The sequence below is a fragment of the Zonotrichia albicollis genome, chromosome 11 (genome assembly GCF_047830755.1).
Source record: "Zonotrichia albicollis isolate bZonAlb1 chromosome 11, bZonAlb1.hap1, whole genome shotgun sequence".
Lineage (NCBI taxonomy): Eukaryota > Metazoa > Chordata > Aves > Passeriformes > Passerellidae > Zonotrichia > Zonotrichia albicollis.
In genome coordinates, this window is record NC_133829.1 from 14,126,393 (window position 1) to 14,149,853 (window position 23,461).

General features: G+C 39.7%; 1 protein-coding gene across 1 annotated transcript in view; it reads left to right on the top strand.

The window, feature by feature from the left end:
• Positions 1–23,461, top strand: part of CHRNA7 (cholinergic receptor nicotinic alpha 7 subunit) — a 38,781-nt gene that overhangs the window by 9,434 nt on the left and 5,886 nt on the right. The window contains 7 exon segments of the mRNA NM_001323060.1: positions 9,809–9,853; positions 13,654–13,763; positions 18,392–18,471; positions 19,607–19,774; positions 20,151–20,345; positions 21,579–21,665; positions 22,323–22,432. Of these exon segments, the coding sequence (NP_001309989.1) occupies positions 9,809–9,853; positions 13,654–13,763; positions 18,392–18,471; positions 19,607–19,774; positions 20,151–20,345; positions 21,579–21,665; positions 22,323–22,432 (795 nt within the window).

The window sequence follows — 23,461 nt, forward strand, 5'->3', positions numbered from 1 at the left end:
TTCAGAAGGATAAACAATGCATTTTGTACTCTGCCCTTCTCCAGAAAGTTTTTTAATTTCTATGGTGATGCCTGTGCTCAATCCTAGATTGACCCGAGAGCCCAAAACATCCAAGATAATGGGTAATGTTACATATCACAGAAATTTTGGAGCAACTCCTCCTTGCTTAATTTTCCTACACTGAAGCTGGAGGTAGGATGTAGTATAGTTAGAGACACTGTCTGGGATGAGTAATAGCATTTTGCCAACTGACCCTGTGAAGCTGGCTTTACCCAAGTCCATTTGTAGTGCACAGAGCCATTCCTTGCGGCTGTGTAAGATGCCTCTGGGTTCCTCAAAGATTTCAGCTGCTGCTAAATCATGGAAAATATGCGCTGGTCAGGTGTGGAAAGTTTTGATGCTGTTAGTCACAAAACTAGGATAGATGAATGCCAGCACCAGGCTGGTGCTGGAGCTGTGTGCTCTGATCACTCACAGGGGAGAGGGAGAGGAAGAGACAGCTCTGGGTTCAGCTCCCTGTTCCCCCATAACTTCTCTCCTTGAAGAAATAACACACGCACTTTCCTTCCACTTCAGTCTGCTGGTACACTGAAGTGTAACAACCTGACCTTTCAATTTCAGTGTTTTGCAGCTAACCTCTAGGAAGATAAATCAAGTTCAAAGGCTTTGATTCCCTCTGGTTTTAACACTATGTAATGAGAGGGGCTATGGGCTCCCTTCTTTGATCTTATCTTGTGGTGCTGTTGGTAGTTCCCAGGTTCCAGCATGTGTTCAGAGCTGGGCTGCCTATCTCTGTGAGACTGGCAATGGTAATCAGCACCTAGAGCCAGTATTTAACACTAATTCAGGGTTCAGTCCTCTCAACAGGAGTCTGCTACAAAATACACTAGAATCAAGAATTACTTGTAAATAAAGCAACAGAAGACAGTTATTACTTTGCATGTTTGCGAGAAATTTAACTGCACTTTAAGGTCTATGCTATATTCAAAAATTGAACTGAGTGAAACACCTACAATTAATCACAGAAATTCATAAGGTAACCTGAAAAATGTAACTTGCTCTTCAAAATATATTTTTTCATGCAAGATGTGCTGATGTATGTGATTAGTCATGCTGTACTCTGCTCATTTCATATGCCTTATCCCTGCTTGTCTTTGCAAAGATGAATGTGTTCATATCTAAATACAATCTCTTGCTAACAATGATGTACTGAAAAAAAAAGAAGACAGACTGCTGTTACAATTACATCCCCATGGTAACAAAAATGGTACATCATGAGCCTCTCACACATATTTATAATATCAACTTCTTTTTCCTGGAACTCAGTGAAAGCCACTTCTCCAGCTTCTACCAGGACAAAGCCCTGGTGCAGCCAATGGCAGCACAGCTCTGAGACCTCACAGAACACAAAGACCTTCCTGCATCCTGAGAAGGCTCCTCACACAGATGCTCTGAGTTAAGGTCACTCTTTTGTACTCTTTCTGCAGCAGCTTTTTGCTGTGATGGATTTGCATCTATCTGGGGAGACCTGTGTGTGGTCTGAGCAAACTGCCTTTCTTTTAAAGCAATATCAAGAAACTGGGGAGAAAGCAAATGCTTTCTACAGAAGTATATAAGACAAGTTGGTGTGGAGAAAATGCTGGCCTTTTCCAGACACAAACAGTGCAAGTTAAAAAAAAAAAGGCAAAACAAACAACCTCCCTCAGAGTTCACCTGGCTTAGGTTAATCAAAGTAATCAGACTCCTTATCTCATAGTCCAAACTCAACCTTAACCCAGGTAAAATTAAAATTGTATTTTTCTAGATTTTAAAAAAATAGAAAAAGAGATATTCAGAATGCCAAAAATGAACATCTACTCCTATCCCAGCAACACAGAATGCTCTAACAATATTTTAGCATTTTAACTTCAGAAACTTTTCAACTTTCTCAGAACTCCAGCTCTAAGCAGAAGCATACTTGTCTGTTACATTCAGGTTTACTTCCCCACTGCTTTGTTTCACTCCATGCACACCTGAACAGTGCATGAGAGAGGAACTCCAGGCTTCAATATCCATACAGAACATGTCTGAAAATCCCCAATTTTTTCAGACTTCCACATAGGTCAAACTCTACAGTACCTAAAGCCTGAACTGTAACTATGTGTAAGCTCATAGTAAACCTTGTATTAAATATGTAGTGGCTCAAGTGTTAAGTGCAGACCAGAACTGTAAACTGGGGCACCTGTCCACCCCTCACACCTGGAGCTTTCCTTTCCTCCTCTGCCATTCCCTCCCTCCCAGGTGCTGGATGCTTTTCCTCAGGAGTGTGGCTGAGTGACTTGCAGAGTCTCCACCCCACAGTTTCTGCAGTTTCCATCCCACAGAACCTGGAGCCCCCTGTGGCTCAAGCACAGCCTCTGCACCCCCTGCCTCCAGCACCAAGTTCCATTCACACTGAGCTCACACTGCTCTGCCCAGCCTGGCCCTTCTCTTGCCGGAGAGACACATTTTTCCTTTTGTTTAATTTGCTGAAAATAATGTGCTTGTAGGATAGAGGGAAGATTTACAATGTAATTTTTAAAAAATTCATTTGTTGATTTTCTATTCATATATCCGCATTTTAAACAATTTGGTTAAAAAAACCCTGCAAGAGAATAAATAATCTGAACAATTTCAGGTGTTCTGGATGAGATATGTTTACAAACTGTCAAGACAGGAAAATGCTCAATAAACACTAAGCAGCCTATTCTATAAAGTAATTTTAAAAATGGCATTACATGTATATACCTAGGCCAGCCTGGAGGAGTGCATTTCAAAGGAAAATGGTATAAGCAAGCATTGCTTTGAAATAAAGCTTCCATATATTGAACTTTAAACATTACAGGCTAGTTAAGGAAATATTTATGAAGACAGGACAAATTTTATAGGTGAGAAGCTGCACAAAATTGAACTAACAACACCAAAAGAGCACTCTGCTAAGGAGAGGTAACTTGAGCTGGAATGTTTGGTTATCAAGAATTATTTCTAGTATGTGAGGCTCACTCCTTGATTTATAGAAGAAATAGTTCTAGTAAATATGGCCAGGCAGAATTACTGAATGTAGGACACAGTTCCAAAACAAAAAAGAAATAGAATTAGAGTGCAGAATCAGACCTTAATCCCACCCATCCCATGCAGAAAACTTCACTGGAATAAAAATGACCCTCTCCTAGAAATATTTTAAATTTGTTTATAAAATTGAGCCTACACACAACAGTCATTAGCCCTAACACTCTGCTTTCAGCTTTTTCCCAGTGTTCCACTGCATTCTCTTTTCCTGCTGTACTTTCTAGCCTTGGTCCTTGCCACAGCACTCAGCGGATTCACACAGGAAACAGAGAAGCTGTCACTGCACTGGTACTGCCACTCTGCCCTGCAGGGTTATGGAACATGCAGGCTGAGTTCAGAATATGCCTGCCATGGTTTCACCCCAACTAGAAATTAAAACAGTGCATGCAGTTGCTCACTCAGGCCCCTCCCCTGGTGGGAAGGAGAATCAGAAAGAAAAGGTAAAACACATGGGTTGAAATAAGAAGAATTGAAGAAGTGAAACCAGCCCAAACCAGGAAAATGCTGAAGTTTAGGGGACTTAATAACTTTATTCACTGCATAACAAATTAATGGGAGGAAGAGGTGTTCACAGAGGGAAACTACCTGTTTCCCATACATAACAATTAAGCATCTCAGCCCCAGAATAGCCATTTATTGCCTCATTCCTCATTAAATTTACAGTCCAAAGTCACCTTTCCTAAAAAATCAAAATGGATAATGGCAGCAATCTGTGCCAGTCTGTTATCTCTATCAACAAAACTCCACTTTTCCCAGCCAGGAGCAATTCTCCTGAGCCATTCTTTATTTCAAAGACCTCCAGCATGCAGACTGCATGAAGAGCCATTCATATGCCATCCATCACAAATCTAATAAACCTAAGAGCTCAGTGGAAGAGAAGTTTTCAAATTTCATTTTAATTAACTACTCCCATTTTGGTTGGACTTTATAGTTTAATTCTTTGATTTAAAAAAAGGTAGAAAAAATTAAATCAAATATCAAGAAGCACACCAAGTAATGAAGATATTTTCAGGCTGGGTTTTGGAGATTTCAGTATAAAACCTTAATGCTACAGGAAATACTTAACTAAATCCTGAGCACAGCTGCAATTACCCCTAAAGGTCTGAAGGAGCCAAAATCTGAATATTGAATATTTTTCTGTCTTTTGCACCTATTTTTAAGAAATCAGAAACATTCTTTTGTCTGTTCCTGATGCTGAATCTCACATGCTGGATCATGGAATATTATGAATATTATTTATGCAGTGGTATTAACTGTTTACACAGCATTTTCTGCTTAATTGGGAATATGTGCTGTAAGCTGAGTAAAAACCATTTTACTTTATAGAAAGGTCTATTGCTGACCACTGCAGTGAAGGGTAATTGCAATGGCCTATTCCTTTCATGGTGAAAAGGAAGTCAGGTGAGAAAGAGGCGTCAGGAATTCCAATCTTTTATGTCACAAATCATATACACTGACTGTTTCTTCATCTTTCTTTTGCTTAAACAACCTTTTTCACTTTGACTACTTTCACTTCTTCACATTAACAACTTTGTTTGGCTTTTTATTCCTATACAAACCTCCCTTCTTAATTCCCTCTACTACATTCTTCAAGACCAACACTGGCTGCAGCTCCAGCCCACACCTATGGGTGATCAGGGGTAGTCCTTGGCCAGCAGCTGCAGTCTTCATTTCAGTGTCCCTGCAGAAGCACCAGGATGGCTTTTTAAAGTAACTGATTTTTATCCTCACCCTGAGATAGCAAAATTCAATTTTGTCTGCATGACTAAGAAGCCCTGAGCCACCTTTAATAGCAAAATACAGCTTTAACCTTGGCACAGGGAGAGGATATTTTCAATAAACCCCCACAATGACTTACTGTGGGAAGACTGAAAGGTCACCGTGGTGCTCTCAGGGCTGCAGATGAGTGGAGCTGGAGCAGCCCCTGCTCTGGCCTCTCCTGCAGGTTGGTCACACAGGGAGCTGCTGTGCCCCAGCACCAGGGCAGGGAGGGGAGTGCAGCCCTCTCACTACTCTCCATGACTGCTGAGGATCTTGGGTTCATCCTGCCACTATGGCTGCCTCAAGTATGGACATAGCACCAATCTTCTGTCACCTGGTCAGTTTATGAGTGCTTAGCTCACCCTCCAGCCTATCCTCTCAGGACTAAGCCTGTAGGAATTCAGGCTTTTTCAGCTGATACACTTTAGTGCTACACTTTAGAGCTCAGTGCATGACCCTAAAAAGGAGCAGGAAGGAAACCCCAAGCTGTGTGAAACAAAAATTGAACATAACAGGACTTTAAATGAGGCAGGGGGGAATGCCAGTAGGCACAGGTAATTTGACACTGTGGATCAGAAGATGTTGAGAATGTTTAATGAGCAAGTGCTGAGACAATAAGAGCTAATGAACTGCCTAACCTGCTGGTTTCAGTAGGACGACATTCAAGCACAGAAAAGTAAAAATCACGTAAAGTAAAGAAAGTGTCTTGCATGTTTCTCACTGGCTGTCAGAGTGTTGTTAACTTCAGACCACAGTTATTAGTTTCAGTTTTGCTAGAGGGTACTAATCAGGAACATAGTATTATGCTGTAACAAGTGATGTCTTAAAATGTTCTTCCAAAGTCTTTATTAAGGTTGAAAGTAATTGAAGCCCAGTTCAAAGAGCCATAATTTTTTCTATAATTTAGGTGAGATTCAACCACATAAAAATAAAGAATCTAAATGTGAAGTGCAGAAATTACAGCTCATAGATTTTAGTTAGAATATCACCTTAGGCTAGTCCCTGGGAAGTGTGTGTTTCTTGCTAGGGGCTGCACATCACTGCATGCCACTCTCTTGGCATGCAGCTTTATTTTAGTTCTTTTTCCCCTTGCAGTTGCCATGTAGCTTTTCTAGTGTGGATGCTACATGTGCTGAAATCCATTTGAAAGTCTACAGATATCATTACAGAGCTTGTAATGTCCAGGCTAACACCTTTCACAAAGCATTATCGAGTTTCTCTCTTCTTTTATATACTCTGAGGAACACAGGGTAAGGGAAGGATAATTTGAGACACTGGTAACTGTGTTTCCAAAGGTGATCAGTCCAATGGATTGTAGAAATTGAAAAAACAGACACAACCAGGAGTGGGAACTGGAAGAATGGAGTCAGTGCAATTTCCTTCAAAGACTTGCAGAAATTATTACCTCTACCTTCAGAAATGAATCAAGAACTAGTCAAGTCTCCTGATGTCAGCTACTTTCCTTTCATTAACTGCACTGCCACAAAGGAACATGGCAAGCAGTCCAGTAGCAATTCACCACCTGTCCTCTCTGCAGTTATGGATGGATGGAGATGGCCAAAGCAGCCTCCACCCACCTCCCACTGTGCCAAGGAAAGCTAAATCTCCAGTAGCAGGGCTACTGCCTGAACAGCAAGTAACTTAAAGCAGCTGGTATGGAGGAAAAACTACACCAATCTCAACAACCTGATACAGTGCCTGATCTCTTTCTCTCTTGGGATGATTCTCCAACATGTGAAGCCATTTTTCTTTCCTCCTTTATAGCAGAAAGGGTTTGTAACAGGAGCTTCCTTGTTTTTGTGTCAAAACACATGAAGTGTTCTGTAAGTGTTTACAAAATGAAGTGACAAAACTGGTGAAGTTCTTTGAAGCCTTTCAAGCCCACCCATCATTTTACAGGGAGGTACTTGCACAGCTCTGTTGAAAAGAGTGCTAATGTAGTTTGCTGTGAAGCATTTACAACAATGTCCAAAAAACTGTCCTAAGCAGGGAGAAACCCTGCAGGATGTCTCCTGCCCCATCTTTTACCAGCTTCACTTGGGGCCACAGTGAATGACAAACCCTCCAAAATCAGAACCTTTCCTCTAGTGATGGATGAGTCAATCCAACAATGACTAAAAGATTGGAAATTGTTTGCTCCAACAAACAGTATTAAAAACTCAAAACACTGCTATAAACCAAGCCTCAGCAGGCAGTAAAGTTTTTATATCTGAGGAGCAATGATTTATGATTCAAACACTGATGGAACCTTAAATATAGTGATCCAAGTGGAAATTACTTAGCTCATATGTAACCCTCTTTCAGACTCTAAATGCTTCAAATAACAGAAAGAAATACCATGAAAACAACAAGGGCCATCTTCACTCAGGGCTTGTCTCTACAGTACAAGTCGCATTTGAGTCAGTGCTCTCAGAATAGGCTCTTTGAGCTAGGTTTGAGTGAAAGCTGACACTTCAGAATAACTCCTGGCTTTCAGAATACGCTTGCAGAGTGTCCTTCATGCCAACCTGTGATGGCTCTGCCCTGTGCCTGGCAATGGCAGGCAGCTGAATCACGCTGCCAGCAGCACAGCTGCTTTGACACTCTGCTGTGCCCCTCAGCTCTGCTATGTGAGTGCTCAGTGGCAGCTCTCTGGCCTGGCTCTGTGATGTGCACTGATGGTAGAGCTCCTTCCTGCCACTCCTAAAATAGTTCCCATGTCTGTGCTGTGGGCTCAGGCCCTCCCAGCAGATCCTCACAGCACCAGCAACACCCCAGCTTCAGTACAATCCCTTTCTGGCTGCTGAAAAGGACTTTTTGAAACATCACTAATTTAAAGCTAGGGCCATTCAAGTGTAGAAAGAGATCACACTGGGAATTTAACTCAGGATTTAACCATGCCATTCTGCTAATAGTCCTGAAGCAGGCTTCCTGCAACATAATGGATTCTGAATTGCTCTGTGCCTCTGAGTAGGCAGTTATAGGTGTACAGAGAAACCACCCAGCAATGGTGCTCTCAGCTTTGCTCAGGTGCTGAACTGGGGCATGGCATTATAGGAACTTCTCATGTTCACCTGGGACAGCACATAGAGCTTTCAGAAAATGTTACTAAGGACAAGTTACTTTGGAGGACAAGTTATTATTGGCAATATTTCTATCTTACATAAAATTGCCTATGATGAATAGAAACATGGAGATTTTACATGCCCTGAGCTGGCAACCCTTCCCAATAGACTTTAGTTCTGGTGAGATGAATGATCTCTTAAAGATTGTTTCTTCTTTCATGAATTAAAGATCCCATACAAACTAGTTTTGTAGTGCTCTAACACCATAAGCAGGCTAAGAGAGGCTCCAAATTAATGTTTGTGGGGCTAGAGAATAACAGCTACTAGTGCAAGTTAATTACTGCTTTGCTTGGCTGACATCATCAGCAATGCCTTCACCACGCAGATTCAGTGGAGCTTAATAATGGATTTCTGAAAGCAAATGGTTGGAGACCTGTTTCCCCAGGATGCCATTTAAATGAGTTGCCCACCTGAGATAGTTTTGAAAAAGGTTCATGGAGGTGATGAAGCAGAAAATAGAGAGGAAAAGTGCTGAATGACTAGCTGTGGTCTGTGATTATTTATATTTTTATGCTACTTTTTTTTAAAGCAAGGTAGGAGCGTGCATGATAGTAGACTTTATTCATGCACATTGGCATCTTTATTTAAAATCTTTCTATTTGTATGTTGGACATTTAGTTGTGATTACACACAGCCTAGTAACACTTTCATACATTTACTGATGCTGCTCCTCAAGAGGTTTCTCTTGCTTTAAAAATGCCATTGTCCCTTGCAGGGCATTTGATTTTACATGCTGTGTAACTTCCTACTAATGTGCTGATCTAAAGTGGTTGCAATGAAGGGTTTCTCAGGAGTTCTTTTTGGTTAGTAGTTCACAAAACAAGAACAGAAGGGGAAAATTTACCTTATTTACCTTTAGCAAAGTGTGTTATTAAAAATGGTTTTTTAATTGTATGTGATTAAACATTTTTGGCCTTTTTTTGTTATTTAGGAATGACATTTAAGTTCAAGAGTGACAGATGTAAGTTCAGAGGTCTAGACATATGAACAACTCTGGTAGTTGAGACTGTACAGGTGACTGAATTTCCTGTGACATCTTCTCAGACTGTAAATGGAGCTTTGGTGTTGGGACAGGGATTGTGTGCTCAGAGTGGAAAATGTGGAATACTAACTGCATATATAGTGTATTCCATTAGCTTCACACAACCCAGGTGAATGCTGATATGGTATCTCCACAGAAAAACATCACTGATAATTTCCTGTGTCTGAGCAGTGAAGAATTAAAGTCTACAACTTCAGCATTAACATTCAGATGCCTGCTATGTCACCTGAACTTACATCAGGCACAGGAGTGCAGGGAAAGGCCTTCAAAGAATAATAATATCCTGCCCTGACAAGTTTTCTGGTAAAGCTGGTGCAGCACTTTTTGTACAGTTCCACTGACCCCAGGGGTGCCCCTTGCCTGTTCAGCAGCTCCTCAGAGTGGCCCCAACACCCCTCAGCTGAGCTTAGCCACACTTTGCTCCTTGTTTTCCTACTGCCTGCCTCTGTCTGCTGGGTAAGGTTAATTAGTACCAGGGCTGCTGCTAAGAAAGGTGGCACAGGCAGCCCCTGCTGTAATCTGCCTTGCCTTTGGAGACTCTTTATTAAAGAAGGAGCCCCAGGGAAGAGTCTGGCAGAAGGATACCCCCAGGAGACAGTTTGATTGATAGCAGTAATATTAAATTGAAATTTAAAAGTTCCTGTGAAAACTTCCATTCCAATGAGTGAGTAGCAATGATTCCCATTGCTTTGAAAGGTACTTTGGCACAACTGGTTATTTAAAAATCATCAAATGTATTTAATGGTATTACTTTATCTAAATAATACTAAACTGGGGTTTGTTTTTTTCTTCTTCCTCTCCTCCTTCCCTCCAGGATGAAAAGAATCAAGTATTAACAACAAATATTTGGCTACAAATGGTAAGTTTTGAAACAAAGTATGTTTGTTTTTCCCCTTCAGTTTTAGAGTTTAATCTGGTGAGGGGTTTGAATTTTAGAAAACTTTCAGGTCTGTAGAGAAAATATGAGTTGACTCCTAATTCCATGTCAGATTTTCTTTGCTACTACTAGATACCACAGCAGAGAACTTTGTCCTTATTAACTCATGGCCAGTATTGTTGGGCAGAAGTCAATCTTTACTCACTTTTTAATGAATGGAAGAGATAATAGATAATTCAAGAACTTTGTGAGAGTATTTTGAAATTGTTTTCTCTGAAAGGTTACATTATGACTCAGAATTAACATGGTGCTTCTTAGCATGCTGACTCCTGTGGAGTCCTAATGCATCCACAAACATTTCTACCATAAGTTTGTCTTAAGCTCTGCAAAGATGGTGATGTGGAGTTTTCTCCACCTACAGCAGCATGGATGAGAATTTGCCATTAGTTGAATTCCCATCAGTACTACAGAAACCAGCTGAGCACTGTGTTAGGTTAAGGAAGTCACAGAAGTTACAGAAGATTTTTATTACTACAAACAATCACATAGATTTGCAGAAACTTTATACCTTTCAGTTTCTTTTACCAGCTCATTCTGTTTAAAGGCATTATTTTTAATTTTATTGTAACATTTTAAATTGAGCACCTCACTTGCCCTGGGGTAGGCCTTGGGAAACAAAGGAAAGACTATTCTGATGATCTGTAAGAATAGCATGGCTATTCCACATATTTACAAAGAAAATCTCCATGGAAGAAGCACTCAGCTCATGCTTTTATAGAGGCCTGTTGTACAGCAAGATTAAAACTGTCAGTATAATATGTTTTTGGCTTTTAGCTACAAAGACCATAGTTCCTATGATTTCTTACCAGTAAATGATACAACACTTCGTACTCAAGAGGCTGTAATTTATTTTCCTTCTCTTTGATCTCACAGCATCCTTATCCTTTTTGAGTTTGTTTTTTTTTCCCCTTAGGAAATTTTTTATTATATTATACATTCTGTATTTCTTTTGATTTATTCACCTTCGCACATAGTGGATATGAAGCGCCTTAAGACTGCAATGAACAGATCACTTGGTTACTACAAAAAATGTAGCCACTCCTCATGGCTTGAGTAGACATAAAAATATAAGTGTTTGCATATTAACTGTGTATTAATGGTGTTCTAGACAGAGTCAAAGCAAAACTTAAGACAAACACGTGTCATTCTCTTAGAATCATCTGAAATAAGTTTTTCCCTGAATCCCTCTCCATTGTATTCCTTGATATATATGTGTATATGATCAGCAACGTATCTTAAATGAATTTTATGATACAATGTACCTTAAACATATTTTGTGTAATTATCCCCAAAATACTTAAATGCAAAAAATAACTTGAGAGAAAGGGGAATATAAATCTGGTATTTATACAGGCAGACTATTTCATCTGACCATTATCTCCATGGCAATACTGTTCAGCATCAAAAATCTAAAACTTGATCTAAGTTATAGCAGGAGCCTTGCTTAATCACACAGATTGGTACTAACCAAAGCACCCTGAGCTCTTTGCCATTTTAATCCAAATTAAAGGTGCTTCAGCTCCTTTAACAGGAGCTCTAAAGTTAAAGCAAAATGAAGCAGACCATGCCCTGCTGGACGGGTGAGCACTTTGTACACGGGGCTGACAGAGCAACCATCAATCTGTTTAACATGATCTCTAATGCAGCCTTGGCTATTAAGTTTTCTGCTGCCCTTGGATTTACGTCACTCAGCATCACCCTGTGCTACAGAGCCGTGGCCATGGGAACTCCTAACGTAAGCTGGGCTAGGAAATGATTGGATATGTTGATATCCACTTCAGCTGGCAGTGAATGCAGCCTGCCAGACCTGGCCCTGCCACCACGAGTGTGACCTGCTCTGGCAGCTCCTGAGGATGAGTCACCCAAAGCCACTGAGCCACAGCTTCCAGTGCCTTAAACCCACACAGCTGATTTGCTTACATTGCCGGTCTTTGGAAAAAACAGATTATCCTGGCATCTCAGGACTTCTACGTTACACAAAGATGAAGTGGTAAAAAAATTACAGTGACATTCGTCAACCAAGAAGTTCATGTAAAACAGCTTACTGGGAAAATGCATGTAAAACTTCTGAAAAAATATGAGAAGCAGTTGGTCAGCTCACAGAAGTTGTGTATAGTTGGCTGCAAGCAGCACATGTATCTTAACTAGGGAACTGTGAAACCAAGAACTATGAACAAAGCCAAGTAATTGAATATTTCCTTTAAAAACTATTATCTGTAAAGCTAAAGGAAAAAAACAGTGCATGACTCAGATCTTTTGTCTGATTTTGCTACAAATGTAGCAAAAAATGAATGAGATAAATATAGAAGCACAGGCCAAGAATAAATATAGTAAACACCTCACAAAAGCTGCATGATGAATGCTATTAGTTGTGCTGAATGCATCAAAATGGTTTTTATGCTGTTGTAAAGGTACAAGAATGCATTTGAATACCTGCAGCATGAGGCTGACTGGTAACTTGGAGTATCAAATCAAAACTTGCCTGTGACAGTAATGCAAGGAATTCCATAGACCAGTTTGATGTGAATACCCCATGAGAATGACCAATAACATTTACCTTCACAATACCCACTGGCAATTTTTCCTGACCTTAATGTCTATCAAACATTTTGACAAGGACCGCTAGACACAAGGGATGTTGTACATTTACTCACCCATTTAAAAGTTTACATTTAAGAAATTAACATTTGGCATTGCAACTTGGTAAATCTGGACAAGCCCTCCTGTAAGTTACATGACACCTGCAGCCAAGTGAAGTTAATATAAACATAATAATGGAGATACAGAGAAGCACATAATGAAGCATAGGCAGAGAAAATTTGGTAAATTTTGTAAAATGAATTGAACACTATTCCTTATACCCTTGGTGCTCAACAGAAACCACCCTAGTATCATGACAACCCATTTGCACAGGAAGGGGTGATGTACAACCTCCATTTCAGGAAAATACAGCAGGAAAATACTCCTGGAGTGCAGGAGGCTTGCTGGGGCTGCCACAGTGCTCAACTGGCTGCAGGCTGGGGCTCTGCTCCACCATATGTTTCAATGTCAGAGTGTGTGGGATTTAGCAGTGCTGAGCTCAGATCAAAGCCCTGCTGGTGCAACTGTGCCAGCCTGCCTGTGCCAGCAGCCAGGCCTGGGCTGGAAGGAGCACAGGCAGCCCCAGGGCAGCTGCCTCCAGTGCAGGAAGTGCCAGCCAGGGAGAAAACCTGTGCCATGGAGCATCTGCCTCAGAGTTTGGGCAAAGCCAGGCCCAGGAGCTGCCAAGACCTCCTACTGCCATTACCCTTGTGCCATCACAGTCATCTTCTGTCAGCAGTGAATGCTGGCTGCTCTACCCCATGCCTATGAGCAAGGTACTACAACCTGAGAATTTCCAGCCACAGCAAACAAAGGTCTCTATGAAGATAAAGATAATGGAAGTTACTGTATAAATTATAAAAGCAGTTCAATCCCAAACTGGCACCTGAGACAGTGTGAACAACAAAACTCAAGCACTCCAAATGTCTTCTAGGCTGTAATGTGCACTGCAGTGCGAATTGAAAATGAGGGGTTTATGAGTTCCATTGTGCTCTAGGTGGCTTAATTCACTCTTTCCAAACATTTCAGTCCCTGAAGCTAAACAAGAGAACACCTATTGTTTCAGCCCACCCAGTCCCTAAAGAACTAGAGTAAAGCAGTGGATGAGATGACCTAACTTAATTTTTGTGTGTATGGCTTAGTACTGGACAGATCATTATCTGCAGTGGAATGTGTCTGAATACCCAGGAGTGAAGAATGTTCGTTTTCCTGATGGACTGATTTGGAAGCCTGATATTCTCCTCTATAACAGGTAGATACAATTTTCTTTGTGTGTGTGTGGGGATGGAGGGAAGATCATAGAATTATAGACTTGCAAAATTTCCCTTGAAAGCGCAAGTGCTCCAGCCTTTCCTGGGAAAGGGAGTCTACATGAAATTTTCTAGCACCCTGGCCAAACACAATGATAAGGGCAAGGTAAATGACAATCATCTCATCAAAACACCTAGATTTTAAAATAATTCTCCAAAACTTTCTAGGTGTTTGGAATATTGGAAATTTACCAGTCTCCTGTTCACAGGAGAGAAGGACATATTTGCAAACACTTGTGAATAACAATATTATCCCTACCACCATTCTAATTGAGTAGCTTTTATGATACGGTGTTTAATGGTATGGATAATGATAATTTTCTCTGAAATTTTTTGGTCTAAATAGTTACAGGGGAATTCAAATTTGATGTTTGCTTGTCAGGGTTTAGTTTGGGTTTCACTATAGACAGGAGAGGTAATTGCCAGGAAGGATCTTTACATTTTTCCATGTCCAGTTTTAGTGTTATTCTTTCCTCCTGCTACAAAAATAGCTGAGATATTTGCTGCTCTCCTTGTCAAACTGTTCAGAGTTGGGCCTATTTCAGGGACAGACAGATTGCCATCAATCCACTGCAGAACCTTTGGCTGACATTGAGAGATTCTTTGGCTGTACTGTTCCATGGTAGTTCCCATTGTGGAATTTATTTAGTTCAAAAAATAAAACACTGAGAGCTGCCTGTTCTATAACAAGTTGCCTTTTGCTGCAGTTGTTGTGGGCTTGTGTGCTGTTGCCGAGGTGCTGGAAAGAACTTAATCTGCTCTGCACATGGAGCACTGGCTCTGCTGTGGTGGCCAGGGTACATTTTTAGCTGCCTGTGCAGATGAGATGAACCTTTTGTCTCCCTGATGGCATTCCTTCCTTTGCTTCTCTGCCCTGTGTCTCTTAAGAACACACCCTGCTGTGCTTATCAAACTCTGATCCCCCTTCCCACTTCAGGAGTGCTCTTTGTTGTAACAAGTCCTAGACAATGGCTGCTCCAATGGCAGCTGCATTTTCCCCCCATTCGCCTTTCGGGGAGCACATTGATATTCAGAGCTGCAGTCCCAGGGGCTGTTGCAGTGCAATAATGGAATAACAGCTCCAGGGGCAGCCTTTGCCAGGCCCTGGGTACTTCTCTAGGGCCTGCATTGTGGTGCTGCTGTCCCACAGGTACAGTTAACACTGAGGGATCTCTAGCTACCCTGATTCCATAACTGACAGTGTTCTTGGGAGAATCTGACAAATGACACCTTCATTTCCATTGTCCTGATGAACAACATGCTGTGTATACCATGAAATTGGTACTCTACAACAGCAATTTAGTGATTTAAAAAAAAAAATGAGTTATGACAATATTCTTCCTGATTTATATCCCATACCTGGGAGAGACTTGCAATGTGCCTGATGATTTAGGCTTCAGTATTTAGGTATATCCAAACTGAAAGGGTAATAGTTTAGGAATTAGTCATATTAATATATGCATGCTAACTGTAGCTGGGGTGGGTTATAGAATGAGAAGGGTCACAGTAACCTGGAAAACTGAAACCACAATTTTTCTGTTAATACAGATTTTCAACTCTTCAGATTGTTAACTATGACTCAGTCATGAAATAATTATTCTGCAGTTTCTCTGTTACAAACACATATTTAATCCAAAAATCTTATGCAGAGTTTAGTCAGAGAGCAAAGCTATTTAAAATAAATTCTTATGCCTGTTTGAAATTACATTGGGAATATTATGATGTTCCCTTCTAGTGACATGCCATTTTGAGATAGATGCTTTCAATTTCTATGCTTCACTAGGGACATGCATCTGCAGTTACAGAGAAATTAATGAACTATAAATTCACTTTCCACTTTAATGAATGCATGTTTCACTATGCCTTGAGTTCTTACACATCTTGCTACAGCCTAGTACAGAGAAACTGTGGCAGCTGTATTAAATTTTACATCCAGTCTATTGTGGGTAGAGCAGGGCCAGTTCATCTGAGAAAAGAAAATCTAGGCCTTTGTACAAATTCCAGGATTGGCTGTGTTAGTGTCATGTGGACTATATTCCACTTTTAACTACACTTATTAAAAGTGTTCATTTCTGGTGGGATTATTTTCCAAATGGCCACATATTGTTCAGTATTTCATGGAATTACAAAAATTCTAGAAGTATGTCTCATTTTAAGAGTTTTATTTTTCCAGTTTTATAAACATGAGGTTAGGTCCCAGTGAGATTCTATCTGCTAGGTCCAGCTTTGTAATCTCAATGTCCTGTAATCAATATCTGCTTACAAGTGGTTATACCCTGAAGAGGAAATGTAACAGAAATTATTTGCTATCATTACATTCCATTTCAGTCCAGTCTCTTCAAGCTACTTAGTGCATTCCCAATAGAAGCAGTGCATTTCAGAAATTATTAGAAGCACAGCATGGAAAAACAGATGCTCCTTTCTCAGAAAAAAAGAATTTCATGTTTGAATCTGACTACCACTGGATATTCTTTTAAGAATGTGCCTATGAAAGGCAAAGTCATGTGGAAATGAAATCAAGATTCCTTGATCATTTGTGTTCTTGTGAAAATTCTATTTTTGCCAATTACCAGAAACAGCAGCAAGGTCTTAGAATCAGCTCCCTGGTGTTTAACTACTCTCCACTCCAGAGGAAGAGAACAGAACCCAGCCCAGGAGTCATTAATTCCCACTTAACAAGTGATTTGTGTGGCACGGATAATTTTACATCCTAAATTTGACTGCTTATTTGAATGCCATCATCTAACCCTTATTAATTTCAAGTCAAAGCAGTTATTTGTCTAATACAGAACCTTGTTGGAGGACTTTAGGTCTGGTTTTTAAGGAAATGAGACCCATGCACAGGTGTGCCTGCACACCTGGGTGAATGTGTGTGTGATCTTGCTGCCCCTCTCCCCACTATCCTCTACCAAATCTGGCAAAGCAATCAGTAGAGATTTTTGCAGCACCAGTTCCTTAAAAATATCACAAAAACAGGCAGTCAAGATGTGGAAGGAGAAGAATTAGAGCTCCAGCTGGAAGAGGAGCTGCAACACAAACGGGGAGAGTGCAGCCATGAGCTGTGAAGCTGAAGGAGTGGCTTACCCTGCTCAGTGGCCTCAGACCTGAGCTGCCTTTGCCCCTCAGTGTGCTAAAATCAGGCATCAAACATACTCAATGCTGAGACTTTCTGCTTCTCTTCCAAGTTCACATTAAATACTTGCAAGTATTTTCAATACTTCTGAGCCTTCTGCTCACCACAGGAAAAAGTGCAACTTCAGATGGGCAAGTAATTATTTGGATTTAGCTTTTTCTTAACTGCAAATTTCACCAACCAGCCCAGATATTTTTTAAAATCTAAGTTATTCAAGTACAGAAGGAGGAAATAAAATGCATATTAAAAACATTTAAAATAACAGTTGCTTTATTTTAGCTTCTGAGACACAAAATTTGAATCAGAATAGATCAAATATTAAATTCCTCTTTTCAAAGAGAATAATATTTCAATAAGAGTTTTCCTGCTAAAAAACACCTTTTAATATACTTGATTTTCTCCTAGAGTTATGAATATTTCACTTTATGACCATCTCAGAGTTTTACTGTTTTTCTGATGATATCTTAAAGGTGATTAGAAAATTATGAGATACTACTAAATAGGCAAAGAGACATTAGAGACTTGTAGTGTTGCAGTCAATCTGGAGATACACAGGTTTTGAAGTCCAGATTGCTGCAAGCATCCAGAGCCTGAGGCTTGTGTGGCTCCCCTGCCCTGCCCTGCCCAGCTGGCTCTGCACTTGCCCCAGGTGCCACCCACCCACCCCAGCTTGGAGACTACAGCAGTACAGCAATGTAGCCTGTGCCTCATTGTGGTTCCCATCTAGAAGCCCTTAAAATATTAATGCCTGGTAAATTCCTGCCAGACAGAACTGAGCTATTCCTTGGCAGTAGATGCAAATTCATCATTTGGAGCACTCTCCAAATGACATTATGATTATTTTTCTAGAGACTTGCTGTCTAGATACAGCACAGAGGGCAGTGCTGGCCACACCACTACACTGACACATCAAACAGGGCTGCTTTTTGTTCTTGTCTGAATGCAATTTGTGGGGTCTGAGGTAAATAATGAAGGCTGGAGCTGCACTAAAGGATCTCATGTATGAAATGTTGTAATAATGGTCACCCATACAAAGAAGTAGGAACACGCAGACACTGGAGTATCCATCTCCTCAGCAGTCATTAGATGCTGTTAACATAGACACCAAGAGAACAGATTTCCCTGTACAGTTGCTTGAGAAATTTTTAAAAAGTGCTTACTTTCCAAAAGGAAATCAATAGAGCCAAGGCACTGTAATGAATCTAACGGGCAGGTGAGTGGCAAGAATGAGGTGGCTGACCTTGCCTTACAGCTCTTAATCAGGAGCAAACCCAGAAGGATCAGGCCAGTTACTCTGAGGCCACAGAAAACTGATGGCAGGAAAAAAGCTGTCAAGTTTTAGGAGTGACATCGTCCTTTTATGAGAAGAGATTTGTTTCAGACATTCTTCAGCCAGTCAAAGAGCAAATAACCCATTTTGTTTTTCCCCTGTTCTAGTGCCGATGAAAGATTTGATGCTACTTTTCACACTAATGTTTTAGTCAATTCTTCAGGACATTGCCAATACCTGCCACCAGGTAGGCTCTTTGCATGTCATAAATTTTGGTAGATTACTTGTGCATGGTGTGGTTTCAAATTTGCCATAAATTCTCTTACATTTTATTTGTTTAGCTAGCATCATCTGATAGATGTAAGCCTACAGGCATTATGGTTATATGGTTAACACCTTTGCATGAAAACTCTCATACAAGACACATGTTTTATTACAATTATGGAAATTCTTCTGTCACAATACACAATTTCAGAAGTTTGGAAATCTTTACTATCAAAAGATATTTATTAAAGTAATGGTAATGCCTCAATAATTTTTTATTTCATTATTTTAGTGTTTCTTTTATGAATATGTTAACTTTACAGTAAGATGCTTAGTAACATCTTGGATGTATTTCTATTTGAAATGATTCAATGAATGCTTCATCAAAACAATTTTTGGTCTGGATGTACAGCAGTGGAGCACTGTTTCTCTTCCCCAACTCAATTAGCATAATCATTAAAATGAACTCCTCCTAGCATGTGAATTTTGCAAACCATAGCACTAGAGCAAATGCTTTCCAGACAAATTAGGTTTTCTGCCTAAGATGTCCAGAGGGTTTCAGGGGTTTGCTTCTTGATTTAAGATGCTCTCTTAAGATATTCCATTTGGTGGGGATTTTTCAGTTCAGTTCTGAAAGATGCTGAAGGACAGGGTCTGACTCAACAAGTGAAAAAGAAAAAGCTCACTTTCCTCAGTAAATCAATATCATATAAATCTAATAAAACAGCAAATAAATATTTCAGGATTTCTTATGTTTCAAGATTTCTTACTTCAGTCAGTAAAGAAATAGAAACAGATTACATATTCTGCTTCATTTCTTCCTGAAATACTGTATCTAGGAATCTGACTTCTTATCTGAATATTCTTCCACTATGTGCCAAAATGGAAGAGTATCCTTAAAAAACAGCAAATAACATCAATACATTAATGGCACAGTTCTTTGCCTTCTCTCTGACTGATTTTTGCTCTTTACATGTCAAGATAGGACTGAGATTAAAGATGCTTTATAAATTAAAAGCAGAAGGCACAATGTAGAACAAGTTCTGGTTACAAAATGTACATGAAATTCTGTGGAACAAGCATTTAAATTTCGTGCTCTTGTTTCAAATCTCACCTAGGCATATTTAAGAGCTCGTGCTACATAGATGTACGCTGGTTTCCCTTTGATGTTCAGAAATGTAACCTGAAGTTTGGATCCTGGACTTATGGAGGCTGGTCCTTGGACTTACAAATGCAAGAAGCAGATATATCTGGCTATATTTCAAATGGAGAATGGGATTTAGTAGGTAAGCTCTCCATTCCCGGTTACACTGTGAACTTGCAGCCTTGTCTCTACTGCCAAAGTGGATGGAGTAGCAATTGGGAAATGAAGACAGAAATTAAATTAATAAATGACCTAGCCAGTGACATTTGAAACTCTTGAGAACAGATCTCAGATGCAAATCCACATTAAAAAAGAGATAAATTTGCTGCTTGAGTTCTGTAAGTATCTTTTATCTGATTTTCCTTTATCAGCTAAGAAAAACTGGAGATTAAGCTTAAGTAGTTTGACCTGTAGCAACACTTGGAAAACTAAATTTCTCCTTTTCAAAAATAAACACTATATAATACACAGTTTATTTTCATTAATCTCTGGTTTTCTTCCTCTTTCCTCCTCCACAGGAGTTCCTGGGAAGAGGACTGAGAGCTTTTACGAATGTTGTAAAGAGCCCTACCCAGATGTAACCTTCACAGTTACCATGAGACGCAGGACTCTCTATTATGGCCTCAATCTCCTCATTCCTTGTGTCCTGATCTCTGCACTTGCCTTGCTGGTTTTCCTGCTTCCAGCAGACTCAGGAGAAAAAATCTCACTAGGTGAAGTATAAATAGGATATTGTAAATATGACTAAGACAAAAGAAGTTGTCCTTTTAAAGTTTCTTTTTAAAGAGTCTTAGGCAGGAGGAATAGTTTGTATGTCCTGGCTCATGAGTTATTTTTAGTGTTTGATGCTGAACCAGCAGAGGCATAAACAATTCCTGAGTACCTTCCTTAAGAAGTAGGCTTTCATTTTTTGACATTTATTTGTCGAATCTCACATTCATTAGGTGAAGCTTAAGCTCACAAATGCACATTTGAACACTTTAACACTGAATTCTTCTTAATACTTCCTTTTAATATTGAATTGCATTAAGAACCTATGGTGTCTTCTCAGAAAGATTGATTCTAATTGCTCTTATTTCACTTTTTTTTAGTGAATTTTAACTTAAGGAATGATTTGTGAAACAAATCTGATCTTGAGTTCGTGATCATGAAGATGGAGTTTAACTATGTAAAGAAACCTTTTATCCCATACAAAATTCAAATTAACTGACTTCTGCTAAGTAAACATTGCTGTTTAAATGTAGAAAAATTGACATTTCTCCAGAATATGGTTTAACTGAGGGGTAATAATCTCCTTAATTAAGTTGCCCTTCACCATATTTTAAGATGAATTCTTTGTTCCTTAATCCTTTCCCACCTGACAATGACTCATTATTGTTTAAGTCCAGTTAAGAGTTAAGTCTTTTTCTAGAAAGATGGGAGCTCATCACTGAGCAACAGAAGTCAAACTCCAAAAATCAACAGTCCAGACTACTTGGGCATAATCCCCTGCAGAACCCAACACTAATATCAAAGGACACCAAAGCCCATCCAAGGCAGCAAATCTGCTTTTGAGGAAATTTATGTATCACACCACCTGTAGCTTCCATGACAATTAAACAAGGGTCACATGTTCAAATACTCAGATTCACACCATGTTTCTAAAGCTAATATAGTGCAAGAATTGCTTTGATTTGCCTCAGCTAATTACCAAATAATGATAAAAGTTGAACCATTAGAAGGATGTAAAAATATCCATGTGTGTGCAAGCATTGGTACAGGTTTGGCAGCACTGCCACCCTGAAAATGAGGCAGTACAAGGATGGACAGGAGTACCACTAACGTGCTGGAGCAGGGTTACAGTGGGATTGCATCTTGCAGAGAACATTCCTTCAGATTCATTGTTTCTCTTACGGTTGTAATTACCAGCCACTGATATGATTTCATGCTTCATATTTATTTTTCAGGTATAACAGTTTTATTGTCTCTCACTGTCTTCATGCTGCTTGTGGCTGAAATTATGCCAGCAACCTCTGACTCTGTGCCCTTAATTGGTAAGCTTTTAGTCACTTGGATTTTTTTAGCAAACAAGGTACTGTGACTTTGCACAAAGGCCAGCCTTAAGGCAAATCACCAGCTGTAAAATGGACGACTGCAACTGAATTAGAAAAATATTGCCAATTGGTAAGAGCTCTGATGGGTGCTCTCTGCTCTGAATGAAATAAACAATCTATGTATATTTGGGGAAAGAATAAGAGAATCAATTTTCCATGGAAGAATTTGTTGCGGTTTTGACACAATTGGCCCAATTGTGTTCTGTATTCCTAATTCCGATTAGGAAACTGGAACACATGAGCTAAATGTAATTAAATCTTCTCTCTGTAATTGTTCAAACAAAAAGAGAAACTTTTCAAAACAAGTGCCAGTCAGTTTATACAATAATGCTGAAATAAAATTAGAAGGCAGACTATGTCAAGGTTTCTTAAAAAAGGCAGGTGCTCAGTTTTACAAAAACAACAGCTAAACACTGGCTATCCCCTCAAAATAATGTCCATTATTTCTGGTGTTGAGAAAATCTTTCAAAAGTACCTAGAGCAGCACTAAACTGGACAAAAAACTAAATGCTATGAATGCATATATAAACACTCCTTATTAAAGCTATATTATATACAGCCAAAGTATGTACCTGTAATGATTTCTTTATTTTGCAGCTCAGTATTTTGCCAGCACTATGATTATTGTTGGTCTTTCTGTTGTTGTCACTGTTATTGTTCTACAATACCACCATCATGATCCAGATGGAGGAAAAATGCCTAAATGGGTAAGGTTTGATTTTCCTTCACTATCCATTGCATAAATGTCCAGCCAGGGGTCCATGATTACCTCCTACTGTTAAAAACATATAAATTCCTCCCAGACAGTTTGTTTGGAAAAGAAGTTTCACCAGAAATGAGGTATCCAGATATGTTCCATGTGGCTGGTTTCTTAGAAAACATTTGTGTACAAGAGAGAATGAATATACCCCCACTAACTTCTCATGTCCTTCAAAACAGCTACATGCAACTCAGGATGTTTTTAAAACCTAAATATATAAATGAAGGTGATTTTCAAATAACCTCCAGATGTTAGAAGTGAGCCAGGTAGAAGAATAGATTGTTGATGGAGATGAGAAATGCACAAAATATATTGCCTTGAGGTGCAGCTGTTCCATCCTTAGCTGCTGCCCAAACAGAAATGTGCATAGCCTTAGGAACATCTGTTAAAGATGGCAGTTAAAGTGGAATTTTCTCTGAAAATCCTGGTATGAATATCTCTTTTCAAGAACATCTGTACAGTCCAAAGAATTAAAATATTTTTTCAAAGCTCATAAAAGACTTTTTAAATAATGTCCTTCTTGGGGGGGGGGGTGGGGGGGTGGGTTTTACAGAGAATGTTGTGCTGATATTAGATTACTCCACACTGCTGTCATCAGCTAAATGTCTCCTCCTTTGACTTCACCCAGCTCATGGCAGCATCAGGCCTTTCTGAAGATGGAAAGACCTTTCTTCTTTTTTCTGTCTAGAACAATGAGATATTATCTTTACTAGATGGAAAAATGTGCATACAGCAGCACCCTGAGGACAAGAGATAATGAGGTATTCCCTGGCTTGTCCTGGGGTGGTGACTTGAAAATAAATTTCAGTGAAGAGAATTAAAGGTAGATCTCTTTAGACGTGTGTTTGATGACCTAAAGGGGACAATGTTTAGTACTGAGCCAAACATCCTCAGAAAACAGAGTACTTGAGGTTGAGGATGAGCTGTACCGTTGAGAAGCTGAAATCCAACAAACATTATTTGGACACTGGTGAAT